At 31.3% G+C, this 27,654-nt stretch overlaps 1 protein-coding gene across 1 annotated transcript; it reads right to left on the bottom strand.

The window, feature by feature from the left end:
- Window positions 1-19,204: 19,204 nt before the first annotated feature.
- LOC143266121 (histone-lysine N-methyltransferase SETMAR-like) lies at window positions 19,205-20,492 on the bottom strand. The gene is made up of 2 exons (XM_076541757.1): window positions 19,523-20,492; window positions 19,205-19,448 (listed from the first exon to the last, which is right to left on the bottom strand). The coding sequence occupies exons 1-2, from the start codon at window positions 20,302-20,304 to the stop codon at window positions 19,421-19,423; spliced, it is 810 nt and encodes a 269-aa protein (XP_076397872.1). The 5' UTR covers window positions 20,305-20,492; the 3' UTR covers window positions 19,205-19,420.
- Between the last annotated feature and the right edge of the window lie 7,162 nt (window positions 20,493-27,654).

Genomic DNA, 27,654 nt, shown 5'->3' with positions numbered 1-27,654 from the left:
AATCGCACAATCGCAATCATACAATCACAGTCATACAATCACAATCATACAATCACAATCATACTATCACAATCATACAATCACAATCATACAGTCACAATCATACAATCACAGTCATACAATCACAATCATACAATCACAATCATACTATCACAATCATACAATCACAATCATACAATCACAATCATACAATCACAATCATACATACAAAATCATGCAATATCAATCATACAATCACAATCATGCAATCACAATCATACAATCATAATCATACAATGACAATCATACAATCACAATCATACAATCACAGTCGTACAATCACAGTCATACAATCACAATCATACTATCACAATCATACAATCACAATCATGCAATCACAATCATACAATCATAATCATACAATCATAATCATACAATCACAATCGTACAATCACAATCGTACAATCACAATCGCACAATCACAATCATACAATCACAGTCATACAATCACAATCATACAATCACAATCATACAATCACAATCATACAATCACAATCATAATATCACAATCATACAATCACGATCATACAATCACAATCATACTATCACAATCATACAATCACAATCATACAGTCACAATCATACAATCACAGTCATACAATCACAATCATACAATCACAATCATACTATCACAATCATACAATCACAATCATACAATCACAATCATACAATCGCAGTCATACAACCACAATCTCCCAAATACAATCATACAATCACAATCATACAATCACAATCATAATATCGCAATCATACAATCATAATCATACAATTACAATCATACAATCACAATCATACAATCACAACCATACAATCACAATCATACAATCAGAATCATACGATCACAATCATACGATCACAATCATACAATCACAATCATACAATCACAATCATACAATCGCAATCATACAATTACAATCTCCAAAATACAATCTCCCAAATACAATCATACAATCACAATCATACAATCACAATCATACAATCACAATCATACTATCACAATCATACAATCCTAATCATACAATCACAATCATACAATCACAATCATACAATCACAATCGCACAATCACAATCATACAATCACAGTCATACAATCACAATCATACAATCACAATCATACAATCACAATCATACAATCGCAATCATACAACCACAATCTCCCAAATACAATCATACAATCACAATCATACAATCACAATCATAATATCGCAATCATACAATCACAATCAAATCATCACAATCATACAATCACAATCATACAATCATAATCATACAATTACAATCATACAATCACAATCATACAATCACAACCATACAATCACAATCATACAATCAGAATCATACGATCACAATCATACGATCACAATCATACGATCACAATCATACAATCACAATCATACAATCACAATCATACAATCGCAATCATACAATTACAATCTCCAAAATACAATCTCCCAAATACAATCATACAATCACAATCATACAATCACAATCATACAATCACAATCATACTATCACAATCATACAATCCTAATCATACAATCACAATCATACAATCACAATCATACAATCACAGTCATGCAATCACAATCTTACAATCACAATCATACTATCACAATCATACAATCATAATCATACAATCGCAATCATACAATTACAATCTCCAAAATACAATCTCCCAAATACAATCATACAATCACAATCATACAATCACAATCATACAATCACAATCATACAATCACAATCATACAATCACAATCATACAATCACAATCATACAATCACAATCATACAATCACAATCATACTATCACAATCACACAATCCTAATCATACAATCACAATCATACAATCACAATCATACAATCACAGTCATACAATCACAATCATACAATCACAATCATACAATCACAATCATACTATCACAATCATACAATCCTAATCATACAATCACAATCATACAATCACAATCATACAATCACAGTCATGCAATCACAATCTTACAATCACAATCATACTATCACAATCATACAACCACAATCATACAATCACAATCATACAATCACAATCATAATATCGCAATCATACAATCACAATCAAATCATCACAATCATACAATCACAATCATACAATCATAATCATACAATTACAATCATACAATCACAATCATACAATCACAACCATACAATCACAATCATACAATCAGAATCATACGATCACAATCATACGATCACAATCATACAATCACAATCATACAATCACAATCATACAATCGCAATCATACAATTACAATCTCCAAAATACAATCTCCCAAATACAATCATACAATCGCAATCATACAATCACAATCATACAATCACAATCATACTATCACAATCATACAATCCTAATCATACAATCACAATCATACAATCACAATCATACAATCACAGTCATGCAATCACAATCTTACAATCACAATCATACTATCACAATCATACAATCATAATCATACAATCGCAATCATACAATTACAATCTCCAAAATACAATCTCCCAAATACAATCATACAATCACAATCATACAATCACAATCATACAATCACAATCATACAATCACAATCATACAATCACAATCATACAATCACAATCATACAATCACAATCATACAATCACAATCATACTATCACAATCACACAATCCTAATCATACAATCACAATCATACAATCACAATCATACAATCACAGTCATACAATCACAATCATACAATCACAATCATACAATCACAATCACACAATCGCAATCATACAATCGCAATCACAAAATCACAATCATACAATCACAATCATACTGTCACAATCATACAATCACAATCATACAATCACAATCATACAATCACAATCATACAATCACAACCATACAATCGCAATCATACAATCACAATCATACAATCACAATCATACAATCATAATCATACAAACACAATCATACGATCGCAATCATACAATCGCAATCATACCATCACAATCATACAGTCACAACCACACAATCATAATCATACAATCACAATCATACAATCACAATGATACAATCATAATCATACAATCACAATCATACAATCGCAATCATATAATCACAATCATACAATCGCAATCATACCATCACAATCATACAATCACAATCATACAATCACAATCATACAATCACAATCATACAATCGCAATGATACAATTACAATCTCCAAAATACAATCTCCCAAATACAATCATACAATCACAATTATACAATCATAATCATACAATCACAATCATACAATCGCAATCATACAATCACAGTCATACAATCACAATCTTACAATCACAATCATACATTCAAAATCATGCAATCACAATCATACAATCACAATCATGCAATCACAATCATTCCATCATAATCATACAATCACAATCATACAATCACAATCGTACAATCACAATCGTACAATCACAATCGCACAATCACAATCATACAATCACAGTCATACAATCACAATCATACAATCACAATCATACTATCACAATCATACAATCACAATCATACAGTCACAATCATACAATCACAGTCATACAATCACAATCATACAATCCCAATCATACTATCACAATCATACAATCACAATCATAGAATCACAATCATACAATCACAATCATACATACAAAATCATGCAATCTCAATCATACAATCACAATCATGCAATCACAATCATACAATCATAATCATACAATGACAATCATACAATCACAATCATACAATCACAGTCGTACAATCACAGTCATACAATCACAATCATACTATCACAATCATACAATCACAATCATGCAATCACAATCATACAATCATAATCATACAATCATAATCATACAATCACAATCGTACAATCACAATCGTACAATCACAATCGCACAATCACAATCATACAATCACAGTCATACAATCACAATCATACAATCACAATCATACAATCACAATCATAATATCACAATCATACAATCACGATCATACAATCACAATCATACAATCACAATCATACAATCACAATCACACAATCGCAATCATACAATTACAATCTCCAAAATACAATCTCCCAAATGCAATCATACAATCACAATCGTACAATCACAATCATACAATCACAATCATACAATCACAATCATACAATCACAGACATACAATCACAATCTTACAATCACAATCATACTAGCACAATCATACAATCACAATCATACAATCACAGACATACAATCACAATCATACATTCGCAATCATATTATCACAATCATGCAATCACAATCATGCAATCACAATCATACAATCATAATCATACAATGACAATCATACAATCACAATCATACAATCACAATCATACAACCACAATCAGACAATCACAATCATACAATCACAATCATACAATCACAGTCATACAATCACAGTCATACTATCACAATCATAATATCACAATCATAATATCACAATCATACAATCACAATCATACAATCACAATCATACAATCGCAATCATACAATCACAATCACGCAATCACAATCATACAATCACAATCATACTATCACAATCATACAATCACAATCATACAATCACAATCATACTATCACAATCATACAATCGCAATCATACAATCACAATCATACAATCGCAATCATACAATTACAATCTCCAAAATACAATCATACAATCACAATCACACAATCACAATCATACAATCATAATCATACAATCACAATCATACGATCGCAATCATACAACCGCAATCATACCATCACAATCATACAGTCACAACCATACAATCATAATCATACAATCACAATCATACAATCACAATGATACAATCATAATCATACAATCACAATCATACAATCGCAATCATACAATCACAATCATACAATCGCAATCATACCATCAGAATCATACAATCACAATCATACAATCACAATCATACAATTAGAATCATACAATCACAATCATACAATCACAATCATACAATCACAATCATACAATCGCAATCCTACAATTACAATCTCCAAAATACAATCTCCCAAATACAATCATACAATCCCAATCATACAATCACAATCATACAATCACAATCATACTATCACAATCATACAATCCTAATCATACAATCACAATCATACAATCACAATCATACAATCACAGTCATGCAATCACAATCTTACAATCACAATCATACTATCACAATCATACAACCATAATCATACAATCACAATCACACAATCATAATCATACAATTACAATCATACAATCACAATCATACAATCACAATCGTACAATCACAATCGTACAATCACAATCGCACAATCACAATCATACAATCACAGTCATACAATCACAATCATACAATCACAGTCATACTATCACAATCATACAATCACAATCATACAGTCACAATCATACAATCACAGTCATACAATCACAATCATACAATCACAATCATACTATCACAATCATACAATCACAATCATACAATCACAATCATACATACAAAATCATGCAATCTCAATCATACAATCACAATCATGCAATCACAATCATACAATCATAATCATACAATGACAATCATACAATCACAATCATACAATCACAGTCGTACAATCACAGTCATACAATCACAATCATACTATCACAATCATACAATCACAATCATGCAATCACAATCATACAATCATAATCATACAATCATAATCGTACAATCACAATCGTACAATCACAATCGTACAATCACAATCGCACAATCACAATCATACAATCACAGTCATACAATCACAATCATACAATCACAATCATACAATCACAATCATAATATCACAATCATACAATCACGATCATACAACCACAATCATACAATCACAATCATACAATCACAATCACACAATCGCAATCATACAATTACAATCTCCAAAATACAATCTCCCAAATGCAATCATACAATCACAATCATACAATCACAATCATACAATCACAATCATACAATCACAATCATACAATCACAATCATACAATCACAGACATACAATCACAATCTTACAATCACAATCATACTAGCACAATCATACAATCACAATCATACAATCACAGACATACAATCACAATCATACATTCGCAATCATATTATCACAATCATGCAATCACAATCATGCAATCACAATCATACAATCATAATCATACAATGACAATCATACAATCACAATCATACAATCACAATCATACAACCACAATCAGACAATCACAATCATACAATCACAATCATACAATCACAGTCATACAATCACAGTCATACTATCACAATCATAATATCACAATCATAATATCACAATCATACAATCACAATCATACAATCACAATCATACAATCGCAATCATACAATCACAATCACGCAATCACAATCATACAATCACAATCATACTATCACAATCATACAATCACAATCATACAATCACAATCATACTATCACAATCATACAATCGCAATCATACAATCACAATCATACAATCGCAATCATACAATTACAATCTCCAAAATACAATCTCCCAAATACAATCATACAATCACAATCACACAATCTCAATCATACAAACATAATCATACAATCACAATCATACAATCACAATGATACAATCATAATCATACAATCACAATCATACAATCGCAATCATACAATCACAATCATACAATCGCAATCATACCATCAGAATCATACAACCACAATCATACAATCACAATCATACAATTACCATCATACAATCACAATCATACAATCACAATCATACAATCGCAATCCTACAATTACAATCTCCAAAATACAATCTCCCAAATACAATCATACAATCCCAATCATACAATCACAATCATACAATCACAATCATACTATCACAATCATACAATCCTAATCATACAATCACAATCATACAATCACAGTCATGCAATCACAATCTTACAATCACAGTCATGCAATCACAATCTTACAATCACAATCATACTATCACAATCATACAATCATAATCATACAATCACAATCACACAATCATAATCATACAATTACAATCATACAATCACAATCATACAATCACAATCATACAATCACAATCATACAATCACAATCGTACAATCACAATCATACAATCGCAATCATACAATCGCAATCATACAATCACAATCACGCAATCACAATCATACAATCACAATCATACAGTCACAATCATACAATCACAATCATACAATCACAATCATACTACCGCAATCATACAATCACAATCATACCATCACAATCATACAATCACAACCATACAATCACAATCATACAATCGCAATCATACAATCACAATCACGCAATCACAATCATACAATCGCAATCATACAATCACAATCTCCCAAATACAATCATACAATCACAATCATACAACCACAATCATACAATCACAATCATACAATCACAATCATACAACCACAGTCATACAATCACAATCATACAATCACAATCATAATATCGGAATCATACAATCACAATCAAACCATCACAATCATACAATCACAATCATACAATCATAATCATACAATTACAATCATACAATCACAATCATACAATCACAACCATAGAATCACAATCATACAATCACTATCATACGATCACAATCATACGATCACAATCATACAATCACAATCATAAAATCGCAATTATACAATTACAATCTCCAAAATACAATCTCCCAAATACAATCATACAATCACAATCATACAATCACAATCATACAATCACAATCATACTATCACAATCATACAATCACAATCATACAATCACAATCATACTATCACAATCATACAATCGCAATCATACAATCACAATCATACAATCGCAATCATACAATTACAATCTCCAAAATACAATCTCCCAAATACAATCATACAATCACAATCACACAATCACAATCATACAAACATAATCATACAATCACAATCATACAATCACAATGATACAATCATAATCATACAATCACAATCATACAATCGCAATCATACAATCACAATCATAAAATCGCAATCATACCATCAGAATCATACAACCACAATCATACAATCACAATCATACAATTACAATCATACAATCACAATCATACAATCACAATCATACAATCGCAATCCAACAATTACAATCTCCAAAATACAATCTCCCAAATACAATCATACAATCCCAATCATACAATCACAATCATACAATCACAATCATACTATCACAATCATACAATCCTAATCATACAATCACAATCATACAATCACAGTCATGCAATCACAATCTTACAATCACAATCATACTATCACAATCATACAATCATAATCATACAATCACAATCACACAATCATAATCATACAATTACAATCATACAATCACAATCATACAATCACAATCATACAATCACAATCATACAATCACAATCATACAATCACAATCGTACAAGCACAATCATACAATCGCAATCATACAATCGCAATCATACAATCACAATCACGCAATCACAATCATACAATCACAATCATACAGTCACAATCATACAATCACAATCATACAATCACAATCATACTACCGCAATCATACAATCACAATCATACCATCACAATCATACAATCACAACCATACAATCACAATCATACAATCGCAATCATACAATCACAATCACGCAATCACAATCATACAATCGCAATCATACAATCACAATCTCCCAAATACAATCATACAATCACAATCATACAACCACAATCATACAATCACAATCATGCAATCACAATCATACAACCACAGTCATACAATCACAATCATACAATCACAATCATAATATCGGAATCATACAATCACAATCAAACCATCACAATCATACAATCACAATCATACAATCATAATCATACAATTACAATCATACAATCACAATCATACAATCACAACCATACAATCACAATCATACAATCACTATCATACGATCACAATCATACGATCACAATCATACAATCACAATCATAAAATCGCAATTATACAATTACAATCTCCAAAATACAATCTCCCAAATACAATCATACAATCACAATCATACAATCACAATCATACAATCACATTCATACTATCACAATCATACAATCCTAATCATACAATCACAATCATACAATCACAATCATACAATCACAATCATAATATCGCAATCATACAATCACAATCAAACCATCACAATCATACAATCACAATCATACAATCGCAATCATACAATCGCAATCACACAATCACAATCATACAATCACAATCATACAATCATAATCATACAATTACAATCATACAATCACAATCATACAATCACAATCATTCCATCATAATCATACAATCACAATCATACAATCACAATCGTACAATCACAATCGCACTGTCACAATCATACAATCACAGTCATACAATCGCAATCGTACAATCGCAATCACACAATCACAATCATACAATCACAGTCATACAATCACAATCATACAATCGAAACCATACATACAAAATCATGCAATCTCAATCATACAATCACAATCATGCAATCACAATCATACAATCATAATCATACAATGACAATCATACAATCACAATCATACAGTCACAATCATACAACCACAATCAGACAATCACAATCATACAATCACAATCATACAATCACAATCATAATATCGCAATCATACAATCACAATCAAACCATCGCAATCATACAATCACAATCATACAATCATAATCATACAATTACAATCATACAATCACAATCATACAATCACAACCATACAATCACAATCATACAATCGCAATCATACGATCTCAATGATACTATCACAATCATACAATCATAATCATACAATCACAATCACACAATCATAATCATACAATTACAATCATACAATCACAATCATACAATCACAATCATACAATCACAATCATACAATCACAATCGTACAATCACAATCATACAATCGCAATCATACAATCGCAATCATACAATCACAATCACGCAATCACAATCATACAATCACAATCATACAGTCACAATCATACAATCACAATCATACAATCACAATCATATTACCGCAATCATACAATCACAATCATACCATCACAATCATACAATCACAACCATACAATCACAATCATACAATCGCAATCATACAATCACAATCACGCAATCACAATCATACAATCGCAATCATACAATCACAATCTCCCAAATACAATCATACAATCACAATCATACAACCACAATCATACAATCACAATCATACAATCACAATCATACAACCACAGTCATACAATCACAATCATACAATCACAATCATAATATCGGAATCATACAATCACAATCAAACCATCACAATCATACAATCACAATCATACAATCATAATCATACAATTACAATCATACAATCACAATCATACAATCACAACCATAGAATCACAATCATACAATCACTATCATACGATCACAATCATACGATCACAATCATACAATCACAATCATAAAATCGCAATTATACAATTACAATCTCCAAAATACAATCTCCCAAATACAATCATACAATCACAATCATACAATCACAATCATACAATCACAATCATACTATCACAATCATACAATCACAATCATACAATCACAATCATACTATCACAATCATACAATCGCAATCATACAATCACAATCATACAATCGCAATCATACAATTACAATCTCCAAAATACAATCTCCCAAATACAATCATACAATCACAATCACACAATCACAATCATACAAACATAATCATACAATCACAATCATACAATCACAATGATACAATCATAATCATACAATCACAATCATACAATCGCAATCATACAATCACAATCATACAATCGCAATCATACCATCAGAATCATACAACCACAATCATACAATCACAATCATACAATTACAATCATACAATCACAATCATACAATCACAATCATACAATCGCAATCCAACAATTACAATCTCCAAAATACAATCTCCCAAATACAATCATACAATCCCAATCATACAATCACAATCATACAATCACAATCATACTATCACAATCATACAATCCTAATCATACAATCACAATCATACAATCACAGTCATGCAATCACAATCTTACAATCACAATCATACTCTCACAATCATACAATCATAATCATACAATCACAATCACACAATCATAATCATACAATTACAATCATACAATCACAATCATACAATCACAATCATACAATCACAATCATACAATCACAATCATACAATCACAATCGTACAAGCACAATCATACAATCGCAATCATACAATCGCAATCATACAATCACAATCACGCAATCACAATCATACAATCACAATCATACAGTCACAATCATACAATCACAATCATACAATCACAATCATACTACCGCAATCATACAATCACAATCATACCATCACAATCATACAATCACAACCATACAATCACAATCATACAATCGCAATCATACAATCACAATCACGCAATCACAATCATACAATCGCAATCATACAATCACAATCTCCCAAATACAATCATACAATCACAATCATACAACCACAATCATACAATCACAATCATGCAATCACAATCATACAACCACAGTCATACAATCACAATCATACAATCACAATCATAATATCGGAATCATACAATCACAATCAAACCATCACAATCATACAATCACAATCATACAATCATAATCATACAATTACAATCATACAATCACAATCATACAATCACAACCATACAATCACAATCATACAATCACTATCATACGATCACAATCATACGATCACAATCATACAATCACAATCATAAAATCGCAATTATACAATTACAATCTCCAAAATACAATCTCCCAAATACAATCATACAATCACAATCATACAATCACAATCATACAATCACATTCATACTATCACAATCATACAATCCTAATCATACAATCACAATCATACAATCACAATCATACAATCACAATCATAATATCGCAATCATACAATCACAATCAAACCATCACAATCATACAATCACAATCATACAATCGCAATCATACAATCGCAATCATACAATCGCAATCACACAATCACAATCATACAATCACAATCATACAATCACAATCATACAATCACAATCATACGATCGCAATCATACAACCGCAATCATACCATCACAATCATACAGTCACAACCATACAATCATAATCATACAATCACAATCATACAATCACAATGATACAATCATAATCATACAATCACAATCATACAATCGCAATCATACAATCACAATCATACAATCGCAATCATACCATCACAATCATACAATCACAATCATACAATCACAGTCATACAATCACAATCTTACAATCACAATCATACTAGCACAATCATACAATCGCAATCATACAATCACAATCATACAATCACAATCATACAATCACAATCATACAATCACAATCATACATTCAATATCATGCAATCACAATCATACAATCACAATCATGCAATCACAATCATTCCATCATAATCATACAATCACAATCATACAATCACAATCGTACAATCACAATCGCACTGTCACAATCATACAATCACAGTCATACAATCGCAATCGTACAATCGCAATCACACAATCACAATCATACAATCACAGTCATACAATCACAATCATACAATCGAAATCATACATACAAAATCATGCAATCTCAATCATACAATCACAATCATGCAATCACAATCATACAATCATAATCATACAATGACAATCATACAATCACAATCATACAGTCAGAATCATACAACCACAATCAGACAATCACAATCATACAATCACAATCATACAATCACAATCATAATATCGCAATCATACAATCACAATCAAACCATCGCAATCATACAATCACAATCATACAATCATAATCATACAATTACAATCATACAATCACAATCATACAATCACAACCATACAATCACAATCATACAATCGCAATCATACGATCTCAATCATACAATCACAATCATGCAATCACAATCATACAAGCATAATCATACAATGACAATCATACAATCACAATCATACAATCACAATCATACAACCACAATCAGACAATCACAATCATACAATCACAATCATACAATCACAATCATAATATCGCAATCATACAATCACAATCAAACCTTCGCAATCATACAATCACAGTCATGCAATCACAATCTTACAATCACAATCATACTATCACAATCATAAAATCATAATCATACAATCACAATCATACAATCACAATCGTACAATCACAATCGTACAATCACAATCGCACAATCACAATCATACAATCACAGTCATACAATCACAATCATACAATCACAATCATACAATCACAATCATACAATCACAATCATACAATCACAATCATACAATCGCAATCATACAATTACAATCTCCAAAATACAATCTCCCAAATACAATCATACAATCACAATCATACAATCACAATCATACAATCACAATCATACAATCACAATCATACAATCACAATCATACAATCACAATCATACAATCACAATCATACTATCACAATCACACAATCCTAATCATACAATCACAATCATACAATCACAATCATACAATCACAGTCATACAATCACAATCATACAATCACAATCATACAATCACCATCATAAAATCGCAATCATACAATCGCAATCACACAATCACAATCATACAATCACAGTCATACAATCACAATCATACAATCACAATCATACAATCACAATCATACAACCACAATCAGACAATCACAATCATACAATCACAATCATACAATCACAATCATACTATCACAATCACACAATCCTAATCATACAATTACAATCATACAATCACAATCATACAATCACAATCATACAATCGCAATCCAACAATTACAATCTCCAAAATACAATCTCCCAAATACAATCATACAATCCCAATCATACAATCACAATCATACAATCACAATCATACTATCACAATCATACAATCCTAATCATACAATCACAATCATACAATCACAGTCATGCAATCACAATCTTACAATCACAATCATACTATCACAATCATACAATCATAATCATACAATCACAATCACACAATCATAATTATACAATTACAATCATACAATCACAATCATACAATCACAATCATACAATCACAATCATACAATCACAATCATACAATCACAATCGTACAATCACAATCATACAATCGCAATCATACAATCGCAATCATACAATCACAATCACGCAATCACAATCATACAATCACAATCATACAGTCACAATCATACAATCACAATCATACAATCACAATCATACTACCGCAATCATACAATCACAATCATACCATCACAATCATACAATCACAACCATACAATCACAATCATACAATCGCAATCATACAATCACAATCACGCAATCACAATCATACAATCGCAATCATACAATCACAATCTCCCAAATACAATCATACAATCACAATCATACAACCACAATCATACAATCACAATCATGCAATCACAATCATACAACCACAGTCATACAATCACAATCATACAATCACAATCATAATATCGGAATCATACAATCACAATCAAACCATCACAATCATACAATCACAATCATACAATCATAATCATACAATTACAATCATACAATCACAATCATACGATCACAACCATACAATCACAATCATACAATCACTATCATACGATCACAATCATACGATCACAATCATACAATCACAATCATAAAATCGCAATTATACAATTACAATCTCCAAAATACAATCTCCCAAATACAATCATACAATCACAATCATACAATCACAATCATACAATCACATTCATACTATCACAATCATACAATCCTAATCATACAATCACAATCATACAATCACAATCATACAATCACAATCATAATATCGCAATCATACAATCACAATCAAACCATCACAATCATACAATCACAATCATACAATCGCAATCATACAATCGCAATCACACAATCACAATCATACAATCACAATCATACAATCACAATCATACAATCACAATCATACAATCACAATCATACGATCGCAATCATACAACCGCAATCATACCATCACAATCATACAGTCACAACCATACAATCATAATCATACAATCACAATCATACAATCACAATGATACAATCATAATCATACAATCACAATCATACAATCGCAATCATACAATCACAATCATACAATCGCAATCATACCATCACAATCATACAATCACAATCATACAATCACAGTCATACAATCACAATCTTACAATCACAATCATACTAGCACAATCATACAATCGCAATCATACAATCACAATCATACAATCACAATCATACAATCACAATCATACATTCAATATCATGCAATCACAATCATACAATCACATTCATGCAATCACAATCATTCCATCATAATCATACAATCACAATCATACAATCACAATCGTACAATCACAATCGCACTGTCACAATCATACAATCACAGTCATACAATCGCAATCGTACAATCGCAATCACACAATCACAATCATACAATCACAGTCATACAATCACAATCATACAATCGAAACCATACATACAAAATCATGCAATCTCAATCATACAATCACAATCATGCAATCACAATCATACAATCATAATCATACAATGACAATCATACAATCACAATCATACAGTCACAATCATACAACCACAATCAGACAATCACAATCATACAATCACAATCATACAATCACAATCATAATATCGCAATCATACAATCACAATCAAACCATCGCAATCATACAATCACAATCATACAATCATAATCATACAATTACAATCATACAATCACAATCATACAATCACAACCATACAATCACAATCATACAATCGCAATCATACGATCTCAATCATACAATCACAATCATGCAATCACAATCATACAAGCATAATCATACAATGACAATCATACAATCACAATCATACAATCACAATCATACAACCACAATCAGACAATCACAATCATACAATCACAATCATACAATCACAATCATACAATCACAATCATAATATCGCAATCATACAATCACAATCAAACCATCGCAATCATACAATCACAGTCATGCAATCACAATCTTACAATCACAATCATACTATCACAATCATAAAATCATAATCATACAATCACAATCATACAATCACAATCGTACAATCACAATCGTACAATCACAATCGCACAATCACAATCATACAATCACAGTCATACAATCACAATCATACAATCACAATCATACAATCACAATCATACAATCACAATCATACAATCGCAATCATACAATTACAATCTCCAAAATACAATCTCCCAAATACAATCATACAATCACAATCATACAATCACAATCATACAATCACAATCATACAATCACAATCATACAATCACAATCATACAATCACAATCATACAATCACAATCATACTATCACAATCACACAATCCTAATCATACAATCACAATCATACAATCACAATCATACAATCACAGTCATACAATCACAATCATACAATCACAATCATACAATCACAATCATAAAATCGCAATCATACAATCGCAATCACACAATCACAATCATACAATCACAGTCATACAATCACAATCATACAATCACAATCATACAATCACAATCATACAACCACAATCAGACAATCACAATCATACAATCACAATCATACAATCACAATCATACTATCACAATCACACAATCCTAATCATACAATCACAATCATACAATCACAATCATACAATCACAGTCATACAATCACAATCATACAATCACAATCATACAATCACAATCATACAATCGCAATCATACAATCGCAATCACACAATCACAATCATACAATCACAGTCATACAATCACAATCATACAATCACAATCATACAATCACAATCATACAACCACAATCAGACAATCACAATCACACAATCACGATCATACAATCACAGTCATACAATCACAGTCATACTATCACAATCATACTATCACAATCATACAATCACAATCATACAATCACAATCATACAATCGCAATCATACAATCACAATCACGCAATCACAATCATACAATCACAATCACGCAATCACAATCATACAATCACAATCATACAGTCACAATCATACAATCACAATCATACAATCACAATCATACTATCGCAATCATACAATCAAAATCATACCATCACAATCATACAATCACAACCATACAATCACAATCATACAATCGCAATCATACAATCACAATCACGCAATCACAATCATACAATCGCAATCATACAATCACAATCTCCCAAATACAATCATACAATCACTATCATACAACCACAATCATACAATCACAATCATAATATCGCAATCATACAATCACAATCAAACCATCACAATCATACAATCTCAATCATACAATCACAATCATGCAATCACAATCATACAATCACAATCATACAGTCACAATCATACAATCACAACCATACAATCACAATCATACAATCAGAATCATACGATCACAATCATACGATCACAATCATACAATCACAATCATACAATCACAATCATACAATCGCAATCATACAATTACAATCTCCAAAATACAATCTCCCAAATACAATCATACAATCACAATCATACAATCACAATCATACAATCACAATCATACTATCACAATCATACAATCCTAATCATACAATCACAATCATACAATCACAATCATACAATCACGGTCATGCAATCACAATCTTACAATCACAATCATACTATCACAATCATACAATCATAATCATACAATCGCAATCATACAATTACAATCTCCAAAATACAATCTCCCAAATACAATCATACAACCACAATCATACAATCACAATCATACAATCGCAATCATACAATCGCAATCACACAATCACAATCATACAATCACAATCATACAGTCACAATCATACAATCACAATCATACAATCACAATCATACAATCACAATCATACAATCACAACCATACAATCTCAATCATACAATCGCAATCATACAATCACAATCACGCAATCACAATCATACAATCGCAATCATACAATCACAATCTCCCAAATACAATCATACAATCACTATCATACAACCACAATCATACATTCACAACCATACAATCGCAATCATACAATTACAATCATACAATCACAATCATACAATCACAATCATACAATCGCAATCCTACAATTACAATCTCCAAAATACAATCTCCCAAATACAATCATACAATCCCAATCATACAATCGCAATCATACAATCACAATCATACTATCACAATCATACAATCCTAATCATACAATCACAATCATACAATCACAATCATACAATCACAGTCATGCAATCACAATCTTACAATCACAATCATACTATCACAATCATACAATCATAATCATACAATCACAATCACACAATCATAATCATACAATTACAATCATACAATCACAATCATACAATCACAATCATACAATCACAATCATACAATCACAATCATACAATCACAATCGTACAATCACAATCATACAATCGCAATCATACAATCGCAATCATACAATCACAATCACGCAATCACAATCATACAATCACAATCATACAGTCACAATCATACAATCACAATCATACAATCACAATCATACTACCGCAATCATACAATCACAATCATACCATCACAATCATACAATCACAACCATACAATCACAATCATACAATCGCAATCATACAATCACAATCACGCAATCACAATCATACAATCGCAATCATACAATCACAATCTCCCAAATACAATCATACAATCACAATCATACAACCACAATCATACAATCACAATCATGCAATCACAATCATACAACCACAGTCATACAATCACAATCATACAATCACAATCATAATATCGGAATCATACAATCACAATCAAACCATCACAATCATACAATCACAATCATACAATCATAATCATACAATTATTAGGTTGGTGCGTATGAAATGTCGGATTTTTAGGTGAATATATAAAACGGCATATCTTTTTTTAAAAATTGTTTATTCAATCAAAATATGCGCCATTGGCTTCAATACACTTTTCCCAACGAGATTTTAATGAATAAATGCCTGTCTTAAAGAAATTCTGATCTTTACATTCGATAAATTCTGATACAGAATTTTTTATATTGTCTTCAGTTTCATATTTTTTGCCCCGTACAAACTGTTCTAAATGTTTAAAAAAATGAAAATCAGTGGGCGAGAGATCTGGCGAATAAGGTGGATGTTGCAAAATTTCATACTTTAATTCATTTAATTTCTGAATCGTTTTGTACGACGTATGTGGCCGAGCGTTGTCGTGGAGAAGTATCGGCCCATGCCGATTAATAAGTGATGGACGTAAAATTTGTAATTTCTCGTGCATTTCCTCAATGTACTGGCAATACTTGTCAGCTGTGATTGTCTCCCCAGTACAAAGGAATGAGTAATGAATTACCCCAGTGACATTCCACCAAACCGTAATCAAAATTTTTCGTGGATGAAGTGATGGTCTTGCGGCATGAGCACAAGCTTCATCCTTGTCCAGCCATCGTGCACACCTCTTCCTATTATCGTACAGAACCCATTTTTCATCACACGTAATAATTCGATCCAAAAATGGCTTTCGATTTAATCGGGTTAGCAACGATGAGCACACGTTCAACCGATTCAGCTTATGTCGCTCCGTGAGTTCGTGCGGTATCCACTTGTCCATTTTTTTCACCTTACCAATTTCATTCAGGTGTCGTAATATTGATGTATGGTCAACTTCCATTTTGGTGGCAAGTTCCCTTGTGGATACAGTTGGATCCGTTTCCACCAATGATTTTAACGTATCGTTGTTCACAGTCGTTTTGGGTCTACCGCGTGGCTTATTTTGTAAGGAAAAATCACCGGAAAAAAATTTTTCAAACCAACGCTGTACTTTACGGTCGTTAACGGTATTCTCCCCAAATGCCTGGTTTATATTGCGTGCAGCTTCTGCAGCATTATGACCGAGTTTATACTCGTATAAAAAAATTACACGAATATCGGTTGAATTCATATCGGTGTAAAATTCAAAATAAATAACGAAAGGAAACACTTTTGACAAAATCTTCTTCGTTGAAATGTGGTTCTGAGAATGGAGAATACGACTATAAACAAGGTTATGCAAAACAAAAAACCATAATGAAAACAGGGAGACAACTTTTCGCACCTAAAAAAAAAACGACATTTCATATGCACCAACCTAATACAATCATACAATCACAATCATACGATCACAACCATACAATCACAATCATACAATCACTATCATACGATCACAATCATACGATCACAATCATACAATCACAATCATAAAATCGCAATTATACAATTACAATCTCCAAAATACAATCTCCCAAATACAATCATACAATCACAATCATACAATCACAATCATACAATCACATTCATACTATCACAATCATACAATCCTAATCATACAATCACAATCATACAATCACAATCATACAATCACAATCATAATATCGCAATCATACAATCACAATCAAACCATCACAATCATACAATCACAATCATACAATCGCAATCATACAATCGCAATCACACAATCACAATCATACAATCACAATCATACAATCACAATCATACAATCACAATCATACGATCGCAATCATACAACCGCCATCATACCATCACAATCATACAGTCACAACCATACAATCATAATCATACAATCACAATCATACAATCACAATGATACAATCATAATCATACAATCACAATCATACAATCGCAATCATACAATCACAATCATACAATCGCAATCATACCATCACAATCATACAATCACAATCATACAATCACAGTCATACAATCACAATCTTACAATCACAATCATACTAGCACAATCATACAATCGCAATCATACAATCACAATCATACAATCACAATCATACAATCACAATCATACATTCAATATCATGCAATCACAATCATACAATCACAATCATGCAATCACAATCATTCCATCATAATCATACAATCACAATCATACAATCACAATCGTACAATCACAATCGCACTGTCACAATCATACAATCACAGTCATACAATCGCAATCGTACAATCGCAATCACACAATCACAATCATACAATCACAGTCATACAATCACAATCATACAATCGAAACCATACATACAAAATCATGCAATCTCAATCATACAATCACAATCATGCAATCACAATCATACAATCATAATCATACAATGACAATCATACAATCACAATCATACAGTCACAATCATACAACCACAATCAGACAATCACAATCATACAATCACAATCATACAATCACAATCATAATATCGCAATCATACAATCACAATCAAACCATCGCAATCATACAATCACAATCATACAATCATAATCATACAATTACAATCATACAATCACAATCATACAATCACAACCATACAATCACAATCATACAATCGCAATCATACGATCTCAATCATACAATCACAATCATGCAATCACAATCATACAAGCATAATCATACAATGACAATCATACAATCACAATCATACAATCACAATCATACAACCACAATCAGACAATCACAATCATACAATCACAATCATACAATCACAATCATACAATCACAATCATAATATCGCAATCATACAATCACAATCAAACCATCGCAATCATACAATCACAGTCATGCAATCACAATCTTACAATCACAATCATACTATCACAATCATAAAATCATAATCATACAATCACAATCATACAATCACAATCGTACAATCACAATCGTACAATCACAATCGCACAATCACAATCATACAATCACAGTCATACAATCACAATCATACAATCACAATCATACAATCACAATCATACAATCACAATCATACAATCGCAATCATACAATTACAATCTCCAAAATACAATCTCCCAAATACAATCATACAATCACAATCATACAATCACAATCATACAATCACAATCATACAATCACAATCATACAATCACAATCATACAATCACAATCATACAATCACAATCATACTATCACAATCACACAATCCTAATCATACAATCACAATCATACAATCACAATCATACAATCACAATCATACAATCACAGTCATACAATCACAATCATACAATCACAATCATACAATCACAATCATACAATCGCAATCATACAATCGCAATCACACAATCACAATCATACAATCACAGTCATACAATCACAATCATACAATCACAATCATACAATCACAATCATACAACCACAATCAGACAATCACAATCACACAATCACGATCATACAATCACAGTCATACAATCACAGTCATACTATCACAATCATACTATCACAATCATACAATCACAATCATACAATCACAATCATACAATCGCAATCATACAATCACAATCACGCAATCACAATCATACAATCACAATCACGCAATCACAATCATACAATCACAATCATACAGTCACAATCATACAATCACAATCATACAATCACAATCATACTATCGCAATCATACAATCAAAATCATACCATCACAATCATACAATCACAACCATACAATCACAATCATACAATCGCAATCATACAATCACAATCACGCAATCACAATCATACAATCGCAATCATACAATCACAATCTCCCAAATACAATCATACAATCACTATCATACAACCACAATCATACAATCACAATCATAATATCGCAATCATACAATCACAATCAAACCATCACAATCATACAATCTCAATCATACAATCACAATCATGCAATCACAATCATACAATCACAATCATACAGTCACAATCATACAATCACAACCATACAATCACAATCATACAATCAGAATCATACGATCACAATCATACGATCACAATCATACAATCACAATCATACAATCACAATCATACAATCGCAATCATACAATTACAATCTCCAAAATACAATCTCCCAAATACAATCATACAACCACAATCATACAATCACAATCATACAATCGCAATCATACAATCGCAATCACACAATCACAATCATACAATCACAATCATACAGTCACAATCATACAATCACAATCATACAATCACAATCATACAATCACAATCATACAATCACAACCATACAATCTCAATCATACAATCGCAATCATACAATCACAATCACGCAATCACAATCATACAATCGCAATCATACAATCACAATCTCCCAAATACAATCATACAATCACTATCATACAACCACAATCATACATTCACAACCATACAATCGCAATCATACAATTACAATCATACAATCACAATCATACAATCACAATCATACAATCGCAATCCTACAATTACAATCTCCAAAATACAATCTCCCAAATACAATCATACAATCCCAATCATACAATCGCAATCATACAATCACAATCATACTATCACAATCATACAATCCTAATCATACAATCACAATCATACAATCACAATCATACAATCACAGTCATGCAATCACAATCTTACAATCACAATCATACTATCACAATCATACAATCATAATCATACAATCACAATCACACAATCATAATCATACAATTACAATCATACAATCACAATCATACAATCACAATCATACAATCACAATCATACAATCACAATCGTACAATCACAATCATACAATCGCAATCATACAATCGCAATCATACAATCACAATCACGCAATCACAATCATACAATCACAATCATACAGTCACAATCATACAATCACAATCATACAATCACAATCATACTACCGCAATCATACAATCACAATCATACCATCACAATCATACAATCACAACCATACAATCACAATCATACAATCGCAATCATACAATCACAATCACGCAATCACAGTCATACAATCGCAATCATACAATCACAATCTCCCAAATACAATCATACAATCACAATCATACAACCACAATCATACAATCACAATCATACAATCACAATCATACAACCACAATCATACAATCACAATCATACAATCACAATCATAATATCGGAATCATACAATCACAATCAAACCATCACAATCATACAATCACAATCATACAATCATAATCATACAAGTACAATCATACAATCACAATCATACAATCACAACCATACAATCACAATCATACAATCACTATCATACGATCACAATCATACGATCACAATCATACAATCACAATCATAAAATCGCAATTATACAATTACAATCTCCAAAATACAATCCCCCAAATACAATCATACAATCACAATCATACAATCACAATCATACAATCACATTCATACTATCACAATCATACAATCCTAATCATACAATCACAATCATCCAATCACAATCATACAATCACAGTCATGCAATCACAATCTTACAATCACAATCATACTATCACAATCATACAATCATAATCATACAATCAGAATCATACAATCACAATCGTACAATCACAATCGTACAATCACAATCATACAATCACAGTCATACAATCACAATCATACAATCACAATCATACAATCATAATCATACAATTACAATCATACAATCACAATCATACAATCACAATCATACAATCACAATCATACAATCACAATCATACAATCACAATCATACAATCACAATCATACAATCACAATCATGCAATCACAATCATACAATCATAATCATACATACAAAATCATGCAATCTCAATCATACAATCACAATCATGCAATCACAATCATACAATCATAATCATACAATGACAATCATACAATCACAATCATACAATCACAATCATACAACCACAATCATACAATCACAATCATACGATCGCAATCATACAACCGCAATCATACCATCACAATCATACAGTCACAACCATACAATCATAATCATACAATCACAATCAAACAATCACAATGATACAATCATAATCATACAATCACAATCATACAATCGCAATCATACAATCACAATCATACAATCGCAATCATACCATCACAATCATACAATCACAATCATACAATCACAGTCATACAATCACAATCTTACAATCACAATCATACTAGCACAATCATACAATCGCAATCATACAATCACAATCATACAATCACAATCATACATTCAATATCATGCAATCACAATCATACAATCACAATCATGCAATCACAATCATTCCATCATAATCATACAATCACAATCATACAATCACAATCGTACAATCACAATCGTACAATCACAATCGCACTGTCACAATCATACAATCACAGTCATACAATCGCAATCATACAATCGCAATCACACAATCACAATCATACAATCACAGTCATACAATCACAATCATACAATCGAAATCATACATACAAAATCATGCAATCTCAATCATACAATCACAATCATGCAATCACAATCATACAATCATAATCATACAATGACAATCATACAATCACAATCATACAGTCACAATCATACAACCACAATCAGACAATCACAATCATACAATCACAATCATACAATCACAATCATACAATCACAATCATACAATCACAATCATAATATCGCAATCATACAATCACAATCAAACCATCGCAATCATACAATCACAATCATACAATCATAATCATACAATTACAATCATACAATCACAATCATACAATCACAACCATACAATCACAATCATACAATCGCAATCATACGATCTCAATCATACAATCACAATCATGCAATCACAATCATACAAGCATAATCATACAATGACAATCATACAATCACAATCATACAATCACAATCATACAACCACAATCAGACAATCACAATCATACAATCACAATCATACAATCACAATCATACAATCACAATCATACAATCACAATCATAATATCGCAATCATACAATCACAATCAAACCATCGCAATCATACAATCACAGTCATGCAATCACAATCTTACAATCACAATCATACTATCACAATCATACAATCATAATCATACAATCACAATCATACAATCACAATCGTACAATCACAATCGTACAATCACAATCGCACAATTACAATCATACAATCACAGTCATACAATCACAATCATACAATCACAATCATACAATCGCAATCATACAATCACAATCATACAATCGCAATCATACAATTACAATCTCCAAAATACAATCTCCCAAATACAATCATACAATCACAATCATACAATCACAATCATACAATCACAATCATACAATCACAATCATACAATCACAATCATACAATCACAATCATACAATCACAATCATACAATCACAATCATACTATCACAATCACACAATCCTAATCATACAATCACAATCATACAATCACAATCATACAATCACAGTCATACAATCACAATCATACAATCACAATCATACAATCACAATCATAAAATCGCAATCATACAATCGCAATCACACAATCACAATCATACAATCACAGTCATACAATCACAATCATACAATCACAATCATACAATCACAATCATACAACCACAATCAGACAATCACAATCATACAATGACAATCATACAATCACAATCATACTATCACAATCACACAATCCTAATCACACAATCACAATCATACAATCACAATCATACAATCACAGTCATACAATCACAATCATACAATCACAATCATACTATCACAATCATACAATCATAATCATACAATCACAATCACACAATCATAATCATACAATTACAATCATACAATCACAATCATACAATCACAATCATACAATCACAATCATACAATCACAATCATACAATCACAATCGTACAATCACAATCATACAATCGCAATCATACAATCGCAATCATACAATCACAATCACGCAATCACAATCATACAATCACAATCATACAGTCACAATCATACAATCACAACCATACAATCACAATCATACTACCGCAATCATACAATCACAATCATACCATCACAATCATACAATCACAACCATACAATCACAATCATACAATCGCAATCATACAATCACAATCACGCAATCACAATCATACAATCGCAATCATACAATCCCAATCTCCCAAATACAATCATACAATCACAATCATACAACCACAATCATACAATCACAATCATACAATCACAATCATACAACCACAATCATACAATCACAATCATACAATCACAATCATAATATCGGAATCATACAATCACAATCAAACCATCACAATCATACAATCACAATCATACAATCATAATCATACAATTACAATCATACAATCACAATCATACAATCACAACCATACAATCACAATCATACAATCACTATCATACGATCACAATCATACGATCACAATCATACAATCACAATCATAAAATCGCAAT

This window comes from Megachile rotundata, unplaced genomic scaffold (genome assembly GCF_050947335.1).
Source record: "Megachile rotundata isolate GNS110a unplaced genomic scaffold, iyMegRotu1 scaffold0030, whole genome shotgun sequence".
In the NCBI taxonomy this organism is placed as follows: domain Eukaryota; kingdom Metazoa; phylum Arthropoda; class Insecta; order Hymenoptera; family Megachilidae; genus Megachile; species Megachile rotundata.
This window is presented reverse-complemented; position numbering and strand designations above follow the sequence as displayed.

What these genes read in the sequence shown, in the direction of transcription:
- LOC143266121 (XM_076541757.1), bottom strand. Translation starts at nt 20,304, where the DNA reads ATGAATTCAACCGATATTCGTGTAATTTTTTTATACGAGTATAAACTC. An exon ending in CAGAAATTAAATGAATTAAA is followed by an intron (nt 19,449 to 19,522) that starts GTATGAAATTTT and finishes TTAAACATTTAG; the next exon opens with AACAGTTTGTACGGGGCAAA.